General features: G+C 32.8%; 2 protein-coding genes across 2 annotated transcripts; both read right to left on the bottom strand.

Annotated features, from left to right (window-relative positions):
* Nucleotides 1-4006: 4006 nt before the first annotated feature.
* On the bottom strand, nt 4007-12202 carry LOC126739855 (retinol dehydrogenase 12-like). Its single transcript, XM_050445675.1, has 5 exons — nt 11569-12202; nt 11338-11506; nt 4708-4832; nt 4274-4587; nt 4007-4219 (listed from the first exon to the last, which is right to left on the bottom strand). Exons 1-5 carry the CDS (start codon nt 11711-11713, stop codon nt 4043-4045), a joined length of 930 nt encoding a protein of 309 aa, XP_050301632.1. The 5' UTR covers nt 11714-12202; the 3' UTR covers nt 4007-4042.
* Nucleotides 12203-13038: 836 nt separating this feature from the next.
* On the bottom strand, nt 13039-14594 carry LOC126739826 (peroxisomal biogenesis factor 3). The gene is made up of 5 exons (XM_050445649.1): nt 14308-14594; nt 14000-14250; nt 13743-13949; nt 13513-13692; nt 13039-13458 (listed from the first exon to the last, which is right to left on the bottom strand). Exons 1-5 carry the CDS (start codon nt 14384-14386, stop codon nt 13126-13128), a joined length of 1050 nt encoding a protein of 349 aa, XP_050301606.1. The 5' UTR covers nt 14387-14594; the 3' UTR covers nt 13039-13125.
* Nucleotides 14595-16358: the final 1764 nt, after the last annotated feature.

The following is a 16358-nucleotide window of genomic DNA, read 5'->3' on the forward strand; positions in this document are numbered from 1 at the left end:
ACATCTGTTTGAATCGGTTTATCTAAAATTTGCCATTTCGCACGCAGAATACCAAACGCACATTCTACGGTGCGTCTTGCACGAGATAAACGTTTGTTAAAATTTTCCGTTTCGATGTTTAAATTGTTTTTACTATAGGGTTTAAGTAAATTTTTCATTAAAGGATAAGCTTCGTCACCAATCATAACATATGGCATAACTAAGTTTGAGCCTGGAAGTGGATTAGTGTCTGGTAAATTAAGACTGCCTTGCGATAACTTTTTGTATAATGGTGAAGCTTTAAATGTACCACCATCACTTTGCTTACCATATCCTCCAACATCAATATTTGCAAACCTGTAATTTGCGTCTACTAAAGCTTGAAGTACGATGGAAAAATATCCCTTGTAGTTAAAAAACATTGAACCAGAGTTACTGGGACATCGCAAACGGATATGTTTTCCATCGAGAGCTCCCACGCAGTTCGGGAAATTCTAAATTTTATAGAAATCGTCAGCAATTTTTTTGAAATCATCCTGCGTGGGAACTGGCATATGTGTTTTAAAAAAGATGTCCCATAAAAATGCCGTAACTTCCATAACAATATTTCTGATTGTGCTTTTTTCCATTCGAAATGAAAACGCTAAGGTTCTGAATGAGATGCCGCCGGAAACAAACCTAAAAAAAAAAAGTAGTAAAAATAAATATTATTCCTAAAAGTATATAAGAAAAATTGATAAGGCTTTCTCACCAGTGTTTAAACTAAATTTGTGTCTAGTTATGTTTTAAGACCCTCGTGTATCTTTCTTCTAAAAAAAAAAAAGAAATTTCACTTTACGACGGCCTTTATAAGCCCGACTAGCCACACATTCAGTTTATACCTTCACCATTAGCAAAAAATCTTCATAGAAATATTAATAACATATTTAGTTTAGTATTTAACTCTAAGATAATTTGCATTTTCCAAAAGTACCCATAAAAACATTTTTTCAGCGGCCACCCGCAAAAGCTACATGGAAGAGACTGCGACAAACCTTTATAAAAAAACTCTCGGAAGAACCATTGAAAAAATCTAGTGATGGGGCAGATGATGACGAAAAAGACAAGTGAGCATTTTTTGATTCTCTTTTATTCTTAAAAGACACTTGTACCCCTCGGGAAACGGAAGGAAATTTTTCTGTTGAAGATAATACCAACAATACCTTGTCGGGCGACGCCAACGGCAGTAATTTGAGCGACGCAGACGTTGACGTCGACCTTGGGGATGACAGTCCCTCACAATTTTCAGTTTCCGAGCCCGCTTCCGATTCCAGACCAACGTCGAAGATGAGTACATCAACTCCAATATTAAAAAAAGCTAAAGTGCAAAGAATCTCTGGCAAAAGAGCTGGGTGAATCACTTATTCGAGTAGAAGAGGAAAAAATGGAATAACTAAAAAGAAAAGAAGAATATCGACAGAAAAAAACAGGAAATGGCTGAAGAAAAAGCCATCAAAAAAGAAATAGATGAAGATGAGTCATTTTTTAATAGCATTTTGCCACATGTAAAAACATTTGATGCAAGTTCTAAAATCCAATTTTGAATAAGTGTGCTTCAACTTGTACAGAAATACCAATCACAAACACAAAAAACCAATTCACAATTATCTACTGGACACCAGACGCAAACAGCAACAAATTTTACATGAGCAACAACACAAAAAAATAATATACAATCCTCTACGGAACCACATTTCACAGAGTTACTACCATTTCAGCAAAATAGTAATATACTTCCAACATCAAGTCATTCATCAATTCATTTGGCTTATTATTCACAAAATTAATACTACAACCCTAGAGACCTGGCGACAGAACAGTGCACTAATAATTATGCTAGTTCTAATAATCATTTTGGAAATTAAAACGTTAATTTTTATATACTATGTGTCCAAGATAAGAACGATTTCTGATTTGGAAAACGCGATTTCTCGTAGACGAAACATCAGATTCAACATTTATTTACGTCATATTAAAGAGCTTAACATGCTCTTTAATATGACGTAAGTAAGCTTTCAATCCGACGCGATATTTCGTCTATGAGAAATTGCTTCATCCAGGTCAAAACCTAGTTTAATCTTATCTTGGACACACCGTATATTCGTATTAGAAGAACATTTCAAGTTTTTTTATGTTTGTATTAAAAAAAAAAGTTAAACGTTAAGTTTTATATAACACAATGATTTACTGTAAAAACCGGATTTCAGTTAACACCCGAATTTTCTAGGAAATTCTAGTTTTAACGATATGTGGTTGGAAACGCGCATGGTTAGACTAATTTTTAAGAGAATTTTTGGAATCCGTCGAGAAGTCAGTAGCCAATGTAATTCCCTTAAAAATCAGCCTAACCATGGGCGTTCCCAACTACTTATCTTTAAAGTTAAACCAAGGTTTTCCTAGGAAATTTGGGCTTTAACTGAAATCAGGTAGGTATAACATTATGTATTTAAAAAAAAATTAAATACATTTGTTAAAGTTTCACATATTTCTGCCGAAAAAATTTGTAACGCTTTGCTTTTTTATATTTGTTTAGAAAGAAAATGTTTTGTATTTAAAAAAAATGTTTCTCGGAAGAAATATTAATAAAGATTTAAACTTACCTTAAAGTTACCATTAGTCTTTCTTCAGATCCAACTGGTTGACGATGGCAATTCTGGTAATTTTTGTTTAGTTTATCTCCAAGTTCGTTTAAAATATAATCAAGAGTTTCTATTTTCATTCTCATGTAATCAAAAAAGCGGGCAGGGTCTTTTCGTAAATCTTTATAAAGATGGTGAAATTGTCCATACGACATGCGTTTTTTGTTTAGGATGTATTTTCGTATTTTGATACCTTTTATATAGGTACCACTTTTTAGCACTAGAACTCAAAATAATATCTTCTTCATCTGATGAAGAGGAGGTTGAAAAATCCATGTTTATGCGACGCTTGTTTACGCCAAACTAGTGTAAAAATGCGATGCTCCGAACCTCGATGTGACCACTGCGGCGCATGGGTCGGAGCGAGGCTCGGACCAATGGTCGAGGGGGCTTTGCTATGGTCGAGGATCAATGATCTCCGTTATGTCCATACCCTTAGCATATTTAATTTTTTTAAAACTGGTCTGCAGTCATCCCTAAAACCTATACCTGCTACGATCCTAATAGCCTTGCGCTGTAAAGAAAACAATCTTGCAGCCGAAGGTGCACCTCCCCAATTTAGGATACCATATGACCGAGTGAAGAAGGCCATAATACACAGTTATAGAGGTTTCTTAACAAGAACACAGTGCCTTTCAACCTTTCCGATACTTCCTCCGAATGGACATCCCATGTGAGCTGTGAATGAAAATAAAACCCTAAAAATTTTACTTGATGGGGATTTATATATTTTTTGTGTTCATGGGGATATATAAAATCTGCAATATCCGTCAGATAGAATATTATTTTTTGAGTCTTTTCTTTATTAAGCATTAGTTTATTGGCACCAAACCATTCGTCTGTTTTCAGTTGTGCTGCATACGTCCACAAACTTTCTAAATCTTTATCATGAATGGTGAGAGTAGTGTTATCTGCAAACTAAATATTGAGCAATCCCATACATTGGCAAGTCATTTATAAAAATTAAAATGGTTCCATAATAGAGACCTGTAGTACTCCTATCTTTAACACACCCTCTGAGGATGACACCCCCTCCCAACCTCACTGTCTGTGTGCATTCATTAAGTTAAGAGTTAAGAAGTTTTATGCTATTTTCTGAAAAATTGTAGAATTTTGACTTATTGAACAATCATGTTGAACACAATCGGAACCTTTGCTGAATTCACAGAAAAGTGCAAGAATGTGTTTACGACTCTCGAAGGCATTCATTATGCCAGAGACAAGACCAATGATTCCAACAACAGTGCCCATCTACCGCAATACCTACAAGGGTTGTTCAAAATGTACTATGCTTGTCTTGGATATTTGGTGGCTGGAATATGTGTTAAACAAATAATTCATCATTTCCGTAGAAATTAAACAATTCATATATTTATGGATTACAACTACCCTAACTTCACTAACTCCTCGGATATCTCCCACAGACGTTCTGACAGTCCTGGAATTTGAGTTGTTACGTAAGGTGCGATCCGGGAACAATCCTCAAATAACCCTCCAGAAAGTGGCTCTATACCTTGAGCAATGCTACAATATATACTAGTTTGCGCGCCCTCTAATGAATCCTTAAAAGAAAAATTATTATATCTCACTTGAAGCCCATTATTTCAAGTACAAACCTTTAAAATCCACCGAGCCACGTACTTCAAAGGTATCAGCATATAAAATGGTGTATTCCTAAACACATCGTTCACAATTATACCAGGATGTAAAGCGTATGTGGTGACACTGGTGCCTTTCAGTCTTTTTGCCAATTCTATGGTGAAGAGGATGTTGCAAAGCTTAGTTCTGGCATAAATCTCCCAATCGGAACCTTGTCCGATGGTTTCATTGAATAATTTTGTGCTAGTGACATATAGTTTGGGTCTAAACAGGGTGGCGGCCACTGACGAGACATTAACGATTCGAGCGTTTGAGGTTTTTTTCATTAAATCTAAAATTGAAAATCTGATTGACCCAAGAAGTGAGATTAAAAGTGTTCATTAAATGATTCTTACAGGCAAAACTTATGGTGATTGTTGCTCTCATGCTTTCAATTTGGTTGATAACTTACCCAATAACAAATTTGTTAATAAAAAGGGCCCAAAGTGATTTGTGGCCATCATAAGCAACAAATTGTCTTCAGTCATTTTGGGTTCCAAATATAGTCCACCTGCATTGTTTAATAAGATATCAAGCCTAAAAATTAATTAACTTTATGTCATATATACTAACCAAAACTTTTTATTTAATTTTCGACACGGGTTTCGCCAACAATGTTAGTATTTTTGAGAGGAAGTTAATTAACTTAATTGCATTTAAACTACTTAAAGTGACTCGCCAATATACTGAAGATGTAACTGAGTGAAAAATCCAGTGAAGCATTAAACACCATACTAAACTAAACAATTGACTTTCAGGGATTTGACTGACTTTTCGCACTGGTCTTCGTTTTATCTCTTGAGTTTCGTAAAAGATTTAAACAAACTTTGATAGACCATTTGAAGATGGTATCTTATAAAATTGCCACAAAAGCTTGCTTATTTTCATCAGCTTGAAATGTTAGTTTTTAAGATTACCTTTAGACTTATCTCTTCTATTCAAATTGACAAAATAGCTTTATTACCCTTAACAGAGTTGCTGACAAACCCTTATTTAATTAGTCAGTTAAACTACTAGTAAATATCAAAAAGCAAACTAGAGCTAATATAAGAGTTAAGTTTTCTTAATCGAAGAGGAAGGTGATTGAACATTTTTTTACCCATGTAAATAAAACAATTTCTCACTTGAAGATGAATAATCCTATCGTCGTGTCGTGTTTTGTTTTTTTCTGTATGAAATAAATTACTACTTAAAAGAAACGAGACCAAACACTGTAACAAGAAATGCATGCTATCCATTTTATGTTGGAACAATGGTTACAGTCACTAGTCGTTAAAGTAATTGTTTTTTTCTTCTATAAATATCAATTTCTAACCTATTATTTTTGATGACAAGACTATCTAAGTATGGAAATTGTTATTTTGTTTCTTGTTCGAAGGTAAATTTAATTGATGGAAAAGAATAATTATTTAGTTGTTCTAAATAATTATCAATATTGCATTTGCTTTTGTCCAACACGGTAAATACATCATCAACATGTCTTAACGCAAAGTATTGGAATGTATTTTTTGCATTTAACTCAAAAAGCTTCATGAAGAACTCTATTGATGAAGACTGCTAGGAAGAGAGACAGAGAATTACCCATATTAGCCATATCTTCAAATTGTTCATAATATGAATTGTTGTATTGAACAATAATACAACATTTTCCAAAAGTTCAATCAGATTTTACCAAAGTTTCTGGTATAGGAATTATTGGGAACAAATCAAAGGACAAAAAATGTCATCTTCATTTAAAATTAAATTTTTGACTGCTGACTGAAAAACATTTAAAAAGTAATTTTAATGTTTTAAATTACTTTACTAAAAACTTTTAAATGTTGTAAGTTGCAGATGCTATAGTGACGAGAATAGTGATCGCATTTTATTACCAGGTTGTGGAACACAGGGCCGAGCCGTGCCGAGGGTGCGCCGATAAAAATAAAAACAAAAGCACCGCAATTATGGTGGGTTCAGCCAGGGCGGTGCTGATTGTTATAAGGACGGCGTAATTAAAAGAGCCGCGTAAAGTACCACCAATAGTAATTCCTCGCAATTTATTTCTTGCGGAATTTCAATACTTTTGGGTAATAAATAATATGTATTTTGGAACTGCAGAAATAAGCGGGGGTGTAATATTTAGAAATTCCGACCCTTTTGTTTTTAATTTATTTTAATTTGCGAGTTTTAAAGCGACTTGTCGATTAGTGTTTATTTTTAATACATTTTATATAAAAATTGTGTTTGTGTTGTTAAAGGTAAGTTTAAAATATTTTATTAATATCTTTCAAATATTTAGAACTTCATGCCTTAAGCAATTTTTCATTGAAAAAAGTAATGTCTGATTTTTGTGCCAATTCTAAAAAAAATATTTGTTGATTTAGATGGCTAATGGTCGAAAGAGGCTTTCTGGTTCCCAATACCAAAAAAGGAAGCTAGAAAAGGTTCGTTAAAAAAGTTTTTTGCGTCGTCAACGAACCCACAACCGGCACAACCTCAACCTTCAACAAGCCAAAGGTCGGATGTTCTACCTTTGACGTCAACTGAAGCCGATGCCGATGTAGAACAACCAAATGATGAAGATCAACAACCATCAGGAGATGAATTGAAACAAGATGATCACTCGACGAATACGCCAGCAAATACGCAAACTGAGAACATTGAAGCTATTTAGGTAAATGAAGAACGATTTAAAGATCCAGCATATTGGCCCGAAATATTAACGGATAATATTAGATTATTGATTTTAGGAATAGGACCTGTTCAAATTAAAAATATTAATTATCCCATTAATAATTTAAATAGATGTTTTAGCGCTGCTTACTTTGAAAAAAAATGAACTAACAATGAAAAAGTTTCTAGAACCTGGCTTATTTACTCAAAATCTAAAGATTCAGTGTACTGTTTTCCTTGTAAATTATTTAAAGTTTCTGATAATAGTTTTAATGAGGGGAATGGCTATAGTGACTGGCGACATTTATCTCGGACTTTAGAAAGACACGAAACCAGTAAGGGGCATTTTGAAAGTGTTAGGAAATGGCTTGAATTAAAAAACTCAATAGAAAAAGGTTTAACTGTGGACTCTATCAATCAAAATTTATTTCAAATGAAAAAAAAAAGATGAACTTTGTAAAAAGAAAGATGAAAAGACGATTTTAGAGAGAATAATATCTGTTATCCAGTTTTTAGCTGGACAAAATTTAGCTTTTAGGGGTAATAGTCAAAAACTATTTGATAAGGGTAACGGTAATTTTCTGAAATTAATTGAGACGATTGCAAAATTTGATTCTGTAATGGCCGAACATATTGATAGAGTCCAAAAAGATGGGGACAAAATGCCGCATTATTTGGGAGATAAAATACAAAATGAATCGATTTTTTTAATATGAGAAAAAGTAAAAAAGTGTATTGTTGAATGTTTAAAATTATGCAAATATTTCTCAATCATTCTTGACTGTACACCTGACGTTAGTCACCAAGAACAAATTACCATTATTGTTAGATTCGTTTTTATTGATGGTTCTTCTAAAAGTATAGAAATTCGAGAAAATTTTTTAGGATTTTGTAAAGTTACAAACACTACTGGTCAGGGGTTAACAGATTTTTTATTAAATTATTTAAAAGAACTGGATATTGATATTGCCGATATGAGAGGTCAGGGCTATGACAACGGAGCAAACATGAAAGGCAAGCACAAAGGCCTACAAACAAAATTTTAAATATTAATCCTAGAGCCTTTTTTGTACCCTGTGCCGCCCATTTAAATTTCGTAGTTAATGATGCAGCAAAAAGCTCTCTAGAAGTAACTAATTTTTTTAGCATTATTCAGGAAATATATGTCTTTTTTTCGGCCTCAACTTACAGATGGAATGCTCTCTTAAAAGAGCTGCCCAGGCTAACACTAAAGCCCTTATCGGATACCTGCTGGGAAAGCCGTATTGAGGCAATAAAAACTCTTAGATTTGAGTTAGAAAAAGTGTATGATGTTCTGTTTACGCTTTTTAATGATGAAAGCAGAGATAATGAAACAAAGAATATTGCAATGTCCCTAATAAATAAAATAAAATCATTTAAATTTATTTGTTTGTTAGTTTAGTTCGGTGTTAGTTAGTCTAATGTTATTTTACCAGAAGCTGTACAGATGCTAAAAGAAATCAAATTATTTTTGACACAAATGAGATCGGAAAACGGGTTTTTAGACATGATAAATGAATCTAAGAAAATTGCGGAAGAAGTAAACGCCGAAATTTCCTTTCCAGCCATTCACTCAATAAGACCAAGGAAAAAAAAAACGTTTTTTGATTATGAACACAAGGATGAGCCAATCCAATCTCCAGAAATAAATTTTAAAGTAATTTTTTTTTAATATTCTCGATATTTCAACCTCAAAATTGGATGAGAGATTTCACGATTTACAACAACATATTGAATTATTTGGTTTTTTAAACAATTTGAAAGCATTTTCCAAACCCGAAATAATGACCTATTGTAAGAATTTAGAAGCTAAATTAACTGACCCTGAAACAAAAAATATGGACATAAATGGATTGGACCTCTATAATGAAATCGACATATTATCAATTTACATTAATGATAGAAATATTTTCTCGGCCAAAGAAATATTAATATATCTGGTTGCTAACGATTTGAAAGGCATATTTCCAAATTTATTCGTAGCTTTAAGAATATTTTTAACAATGCCAGTCACTGTAGCTCATGGGGAACGCTCATTTTCCAAACTAAAATTAATAAAAAACTACTTAAGATCCACAATGAGCCAATCAAGACTATCAAATTTATCAATAATAAGTATTGAGGAAGACATTGTTTCTAATTTAGATGTTACCGACCTAATTAGGGAATTTGCATATGAAAAGGCAAGAAAAGTAAATGTTAGCATTTAAACCAGGGTATAATCACTTTTTTTTTAATTTCTTTAAATTAGCATGTAAGTAAAATATATTTTCTTTAGGTGTTTATATTGATGTAATTACATATTAATATAGAAATACTTCTATAAGTAAATAATATATGCTTTTATGTATATTTTTTGTATAGATAATATTGATATATTGATTAATATATGTGTGTTTGGAATTTAATTCAATTTGATTTTTTTATTACACCCTTTTTTTTACACGTTGTACTTTGGTAAGAGCATTTTTTAAAACACTTTATAAAAATCACTGCAGAAGGGGCGGCAAAATTAGCTCTTGCACCCGGGCGGGAAATACCCTAGACTCGGCCCTGGTTAAACAATGTAATTTTAGTTAATTGTTGGGTTCAAAAGTTGTTACTTAAATGTATCGGAAGAGGAAACAAGCGTTTTTGCCGAACGACATAGTGAGGAGGAGTGCCGTCTTGCTGGAAATATATTTCAGACGACGAGTTTCCAGATAAATGGACAGGGCGAAGGGGGCCTATAGAATGGCCTGCTAGATCTCCTGATATAACGCCGTTAGACTTTTTTCCGTGGGGTCATTTGAAATCTATTGTGTTTACTCCCCAACCTGAAAGTTTGGATGAACTTCGTCAACGCATCATCGACAGCTGCCATGATATCCCACAACATGTTTTTGAAAATGTCCGTCAGGAATTTGAACATCGCCTATATCATTGTTTGGCCAAAAACGGGCAACATTTTGAACACTTATTGAAATAAAAACTGATATTTTCTATTCGAACAAATTAAGATAAACAAGGATTTTTATAATTTTCTCGAAAACGAATCGACCTTTTAAACAATCGACTTTGAAAGACCTTTTAAACAAGCTATTACTCAATACCCCTTGCCATTTAAAATTTTTAAGGGGATGACCCTGGGGGGCAGAGGGTGAAGTAATTTTAGGTTAGAATGTTGTCCCACTTGACAAACTTTTTGACGTATTTCGGCGTTTTTTTTTTAAACAGTGGTTTTCGATAAATCCGTGGTGGGAAGTTTTCAAATGAACACCCTGTATAAGTGTTTCATCTCTAAATTTAACTATTTCTGCTTATGAAAAACTTCAGTCTTTTTGGCAAAATGAGATTTACTTTTAAGAGATACATCATCAATGAACTTGAAAAGATGAAAGGCATTTGCACACCTTTCAGAAACCACACATACATCTGTATTAATTAGTCCAATCTTAGTTCTGATCTTAAAATGTAAGTTCTGTTCCACTGATCATGAAGCTTTCTTAATAGCCCTAGAGGTGGAACCTTGGTGTGGCATTTAATTCATGCAAGAGGTTTATTACTAATTAACATTCTTTATTTCAAAAAGACAAAAATAAGCAAACTTCCATTGCAATACCAAGTAATAATAATAATCTTTATTGATCAAATTTTTGTTCCAGAAAGGCAAAAACTAGCTTTGAGCTATTTTTTGAAACTATTAACCTTTCTATTGTTTTGATTAATTGTATCAATTGTGACAGGAAATACACATAGGGCAAACAAGAAGATAAATTACCTCAGATTTAAAGAACCTATGTAGCTCATGTGAAATATGGAAGAGTTGAAAAGTCAAATTTGGCTGAAAATGTTTTAAATATTGGCCGCTTTGTTGGAATAGATAACTCAAAATTACTTAACCCATCTAGTAACAATAGAAAATTAGATGCATACAAGAGTTTAGCAATATTCAAAAATAAAACATTATAATATGCATAAAGGACTCTCCTATAGTTTTGTTACTTCAGCCATGCTTCATTGAATTTTTTACTTTATTAGTTACAGTTTTAGTATATAAGGCCACTTGCAAGTAGTTTGGTTTAATTTTAATCTTCGTCCGACGATTAAAACTAAACCAAAATAGTTAGCGAAACACGTGTCACACCAAAGTTCTAACCATAGCACTATTATTAACTTTGTCCCTCAATAAATTATTATATCATTGTAATGAATCCTTCATTAAATTAATTGGATAGTTGCATGAAAAAGCCATTACTCTAAGCAATAATTAAATTTAATGAACTACATTATCTGGAATTCGCGAATCAATCACCAATCAACTCGGCTTACTTTCGCGCGATATTTAAATTTTTTAAATGTTAATATTAATTTCTTTCAAACTAATTACCTTGACTCTGTTTTATTTATATCGTTAGCGAATTCCCTGACAGATTTCAAAGATGCTACATCTAGCATCTTTTTCAGTTGAGCGTTAAGGCCCCTTTCAGCATTTCTGCAGGCCAGGATTACCCTGGCGCCCCTTTTGGCAAAATCTAGAGCAGCCTCATATCCGAGCCCTTAAAAAAATCTTCATTCTTTTTTTTGTTAAAATATATGTCTATTAATGCAAACTACTTACCAGAATTCGCGCCAGTGATGATAACAGTTTTACCAATCAAACAGACGTTACTGTAGCACCATCCTGTTGTCAGTTTCACATACAATTTTGCGGCAATCACCGCAATGATTATAAATAAAACGGCTGATATTAAGTGGAGCCACATCTCTACTGTTCTGTGTGCATTAATATGGTTCTAGAGTTCTAGACACTAGGAATTGTTTTAATTGGGGTGAAAGTCCATGCATAACTACCCATGGGTTATCAATGTTAATTAACAAATGTCTGCAATAATTTTGTGTTCTTTTTTAAACCTGTCTTGCAAAGATAAAATTATTTTCTACAAAAGGGCATCAGACTAATTGTGCTCAAATTAAATATTTTCCTCAAGTAAATTTGGAGCATTAGGGTTCCTGTGTCCTTATCTTTAAATTCCATATCCTCTAAATTTAATATACAATTATATGAAAGTAAATACCAATTACTTATCTGTAGTCTAATAGCCTAAATTCTAAGAAAATTCGTTTAGAGTACAGAGAAACTAAACCAGTTCTAAAAAATATAATGCTTCTCACTAAACTCAAAAAAATATCAAGAATTTGACATCAATTTATTTTTGCTTGTATAGCCTCCCTTCTGACATATCGGGTTCATTAGCAGCCTCGGCTCTACTTCTCGAAATGTATACTAAAATAAGGATTGTATTTAAACAATTTTTAACTTTCAAATTTAAATCTTCAAATGATGGATAGTTTGTTGTCAAAAAGTAATTCGATGTGATACCCAAAATCACAGTGGTATTTAAAGACAAGTCTGTGGTTATACAAGACAAACCTTTTGTGACTTGTGCTTAACAATAGCATGGAAGTTATAATTATTAAATTTAGAATACCTAATTAAATCATTTCCAAATCCATATAGAATATACTCACCCAAAATCACAATATGTCATTCACATTCCTTATTGGAAGATTCTTCTGCTTCACATAGTTCACGAAATAAACTATTTACAGGATGGGGTGGTAAAGTTTTAGTTGAGGTACTACCTTGTGAACGTCGGCTCAATTCATTTAACTCAGACATATCCTTATTGGTCTCTTTTATTTTCTCAGACTGAGACAATTTATTACTGATGGTTATTTTCTTGTTGCAAGATACACAGGTTTAAGTAAGTCCACAGTTTCCTGTGTTTTTCTGTAAAAACTTCCACCATCCTTAGACTCTTCTTCCAAATTAAGTGTAACGCGTCACTGTCTCAAACATGCAGCATTTAATCTCTCAATTTCTAACTGTAGAAAGTAATTTATCTAGATAGGAAATTATCTCTCTCCTCAAATTGTAGGAGGAGCATGCATAGCAGAGGGGGGTGGACTCACTTCATTATTAATTAAAGGAGATATTCAAATTGTACTTGGCCAAATTGACTTCTCTCAGATTAATACTGCCATGAATATAATAAAAATAAATAATTTGTCCATAAATCAAAGAGACTTAAAATATAAATAAATTTATTTAACAACAACAATTGGATCTAAACATATTTTTCCACTTACACCTTATTAATACAACATTATTGTTCTATGCTAAAAGGCTTTCATACACATTCGCACACAACATTTGCAACTTCTCATTTGTGATTAAGTGGTGAGTCAGATTGTGAGGCAAAGATTGCTTAGATAAGAGCCCATTTAATATGGGTACTAACTTTGCTAAGGGTTTCTTATTCATAAAGGGATTTTGAAACTGGTCAGGACCCTCTTGTGATTTTAAAGAAACTTCTGTTATTTTTGGCTGAGTTTGATTGAAAAATTCTGATAGCTGATCACCTAGTAAGACGAAGGCAGTATTTATGTGGTGAATAACTAGATATTTGACTTCTTCACTTTCTAGAAGGTCTGCTGTGTCTCTTAGCTAAAATTTAATCACTTAAAGTTTAAAATAATTTATTTTAATACTCAATTATACCATGCTATTATAGACATCTTCTCCCTCAGGGGGATCTCGTTCAAGAATATAAGACTTTAAATGAGACACAGGGTCCTCTTTAGAAGCATCCAAACTGCTCTGCAAAGACCAGAAAATTGCTTCCAAGTCACTCAGCTTCATTTCCTTTTTAAGGTCAATATTTTTAAGTAATTTTTTCACCTAAAATATGGATTAATTCTACTCCTTAAAAACAACCTGAACCTTTTTACCTGAACCTCCATAATATGATAAATCTGTTCAACTCCAGAATTCAAGAACTCTTGACAGAGAGACAAATATTTTTCTTGCATATCTGCTGCAACACTTGTAGGGTCTTTATATAAATATCCACCAACTATGTTAAGTTGCAGTTTCAGGGTTATTACTAACATAACTAAACAGTAAACTATACAACCAGCTTTCGTAAACACTTGCACCTAAGTTAGGAAATTAGTTATATTGTGTTAAATAATTTGAAAAAATTTACCTTTAAGTCGTTCCAGAGCTCTATTTTATTATCTGGATTGGTCTTCAAGGCCTCAATAATTTTGTCAGTGTTAATGGTCTCATATATTTTGTCTAACAGTGAGGAGGAGAGGTTAATAATTGTTTGATTACACGTTCTGTTAATGCTTTCAAAATGTATTTGCTTCCTGTTTCTCTCTATAAATTCTAGAGCCTCTTTTTCATGCCATTCTCTTAGCCTATGTGTTGCATACCTTGTTAGAAAATAAGATCCTATAAAATATATTTAAAGGATTTATGTAAAGTTTGGATGGCTTTTTGTAATATTACCAGTTATAATTATCCCTCCCACGACAAATTTATTGCGATGCCTCGACAAGAAATCCTTAATTTTCGAAAAAACAGGCATTTTTAATTAAGTTTTGAGCGATTCTTATTCTTATTTAGGATCCAATGAAATATAAAACTATAAGAGCTTATGTGTTAGGCGTAGGTCTGGCACATGGTTCTTGAGACAAAAAATTTTGATATTCGTCTTAAATTATTTTCAAAAACGACTTTTTAATCGACTTAAAAAATCCAAATCACAAAATGAAACTTTAACCTTTGTTTTGTTTTGAAATTGTTGACGTTTGGATGACATTTGATTGTCAATGTCAGCCGTCCCAACGTTGCCACTTATTGTTATAATTCGATATATATAAGCCGATTTTCAGCGTGGAATTGGTAAGAACCCCGGTTACTCTTTTGGCTGATATCTTTGAGAGGTAAGTGTGACGTATTGTTATATATATGAGGAGGTAACAATCAAACCATGATTAGTGTTTTGTCACACTAATCAGAATTTTGGTAAAAGCGGGAAAACGTTTTATTTAGCTGAATCGTATCAGTAGGAATTAGTTTATTGTCTTAATACATTCTACACTGCATTATTAAGTTATATTTAAAGAACTGCTGATAATTTTTTAAATAAAGTAGTTGAAAAGGCTAATTAAAAGATGGACAAATCGGTTTTTGAATGAAATAAATGGACAAAATTTGCTTTGAATGCTATACAGTTTATTTGTAATAAAAATAGAATAATGTATTAGTTAAATGAGAAACGTAAAAAAAGTTAAATTTTTACTGCCACATCCTTTTCCAAGCAATCACAGATTATCTCATCTTCATCCACACTTGCTGAAGGAGTGTTAAAAAGGATTTTTTTATACCAGTTAAACTGCTCATCACCCAGATTTGTCCAATCTCCATACATTGCCTTTAAAAGATTGTTGACGTCTTTCTTTTTGTCCTCACTAATTGCATGATTAAGCGGAAGTTCCTTAAGCTTCATACGTCTTATTTTACCTTTTATGTATTGATTTCTCTTTTTACCAGTGATTGAAACTCTTCATTTTCAGACTCAAAACGAAAGTTCTGCAGTCCTCTAACCACTACATTAAAGCCTTTCTTGGTTTCGTTAGGCTGAATTTGAATTCTTTTCATATCACTGATCATTGGCAAATCCTTATAGTACGTGCTTAATGACTTTGTATTTAACAATTTCCAGTCTTTTCCAATAACCTTTACAACTCCAACTTTACGGAAGATCTCGTGATAGTCTTCTTTGGTTAGAATAGTGGTCTTTTTCTTTAGTTGCAATTCTATTTGCCCAAAAACTGTATCTGGTGGAATAAAGCTGTGTCCACGAACTGGATAAAAGCACTCTATATCATCAAGAGTTTCGTTTTGCCCTAAAAATAACATGAATGTACGTAAAACAATATTATTTTTATTTTGACCCACGCACCCGTCGCTAAATAATCTAAGCTTTCTTTTGCCATTGAAGTCTTTATTTTGCAAGTAGTTATACAATGCTAAAGAAATTTCTGCACTCCCTTTGGCTGCTTCTTCTTCCGTCCATGTATATAAGTGGACATTCTTAGATTGTAGGTCTACAATGCAAAAATTGTAAAGTCCAATTTGCCGCGAATAAAAGGCTTCCTGTATTGCAGTCTTTGGAAGAGGCTGAATTTGCTGCAAATCAAAACAAAGACTAATAGCGTCAGGTACGTTTCGTGATAGATGTTCCCTAAAAGCTTTTGCTTTAAGCTTGTTGACTCTTTTTTCAATCATATATTTGGTTTTCTCAGCTGCAAGATTATTGCGAGCTGCATTTTTAATTTTAAAACTCATAAGTGAACAATAACTGCAAATGTCTGAAGCAGGAAACTTAAACCCTATATTAAAGTTATTCACAAACACTCTACGGAACATAGATTCACGCACTTTTAAATTATCGGGGACACTGCTATTATAAATAGCATGCAGTTTTTTAATACTACTTAGCTGACAACTGAGATAGATGCGTTTTGATTTTTGACGGCTGTAGTGGCTTTCAG

The sequence above is a fragment of the Anthonomus grandis genome, chromosome 1 (genome assembly GCF_022605725.1).
Source record: "Anthonomus grandis grandis chromosome 1, icAntGran1.3, whole genome shotgun sequence".
In the NCBI taxonomy this organism is placed as follows: Eukaryota; Metazoa; Arthropoda; class Insecta; order Coleoptera; family Curculionidae; genus Anthonomus; species Anthonomus grandis.

Bases quoted from the DNA above. Each gene is read 5' to 3' on its own strand.
- LOC126739826 (XM_050445649.1), bottom strand. From the start codon at position 14,386: ATGCCTGTTTTTTCGAAAATTAAGGATTTCTTGTCGAGGCATCGCAAT. The intron at 14,251-14,307 runs GTAATATTACAA...TATATTTTATAG, and splicing joins GGGAGGGATAATTATAACTG to GATCTTATTTTCTAACAAGG. The intron at 13,459-13,512 runs GTATAATTGAGT...ATTAAATTTTAG, and splicing joins AAGATGTCTATAATAGCATG to CTAAGAGACACAGCAGACCT.
- LOC126739855 (XM_050445675.1), bottom strand. From the start codon at position 11,713: ATGTGGCTCCACTTAATATCAGCCGTTTTATTTATAATCATTGCGGTG. The intron at 11,507-11,568 runs GTAAGTAGTTTG...GATTTTTTTAAG, and splicing joins CATCACTGGCGCGAATTCTG to GGCTCGGATATGAGGCTGCT. The intron at 4,588-4,707 runs GTAAGTTATCAA...TTTCAATTTTAG, and splicing joins ATTAACAAATTTGTTATTGG to ATTTAATGAAAAAAACCTCA.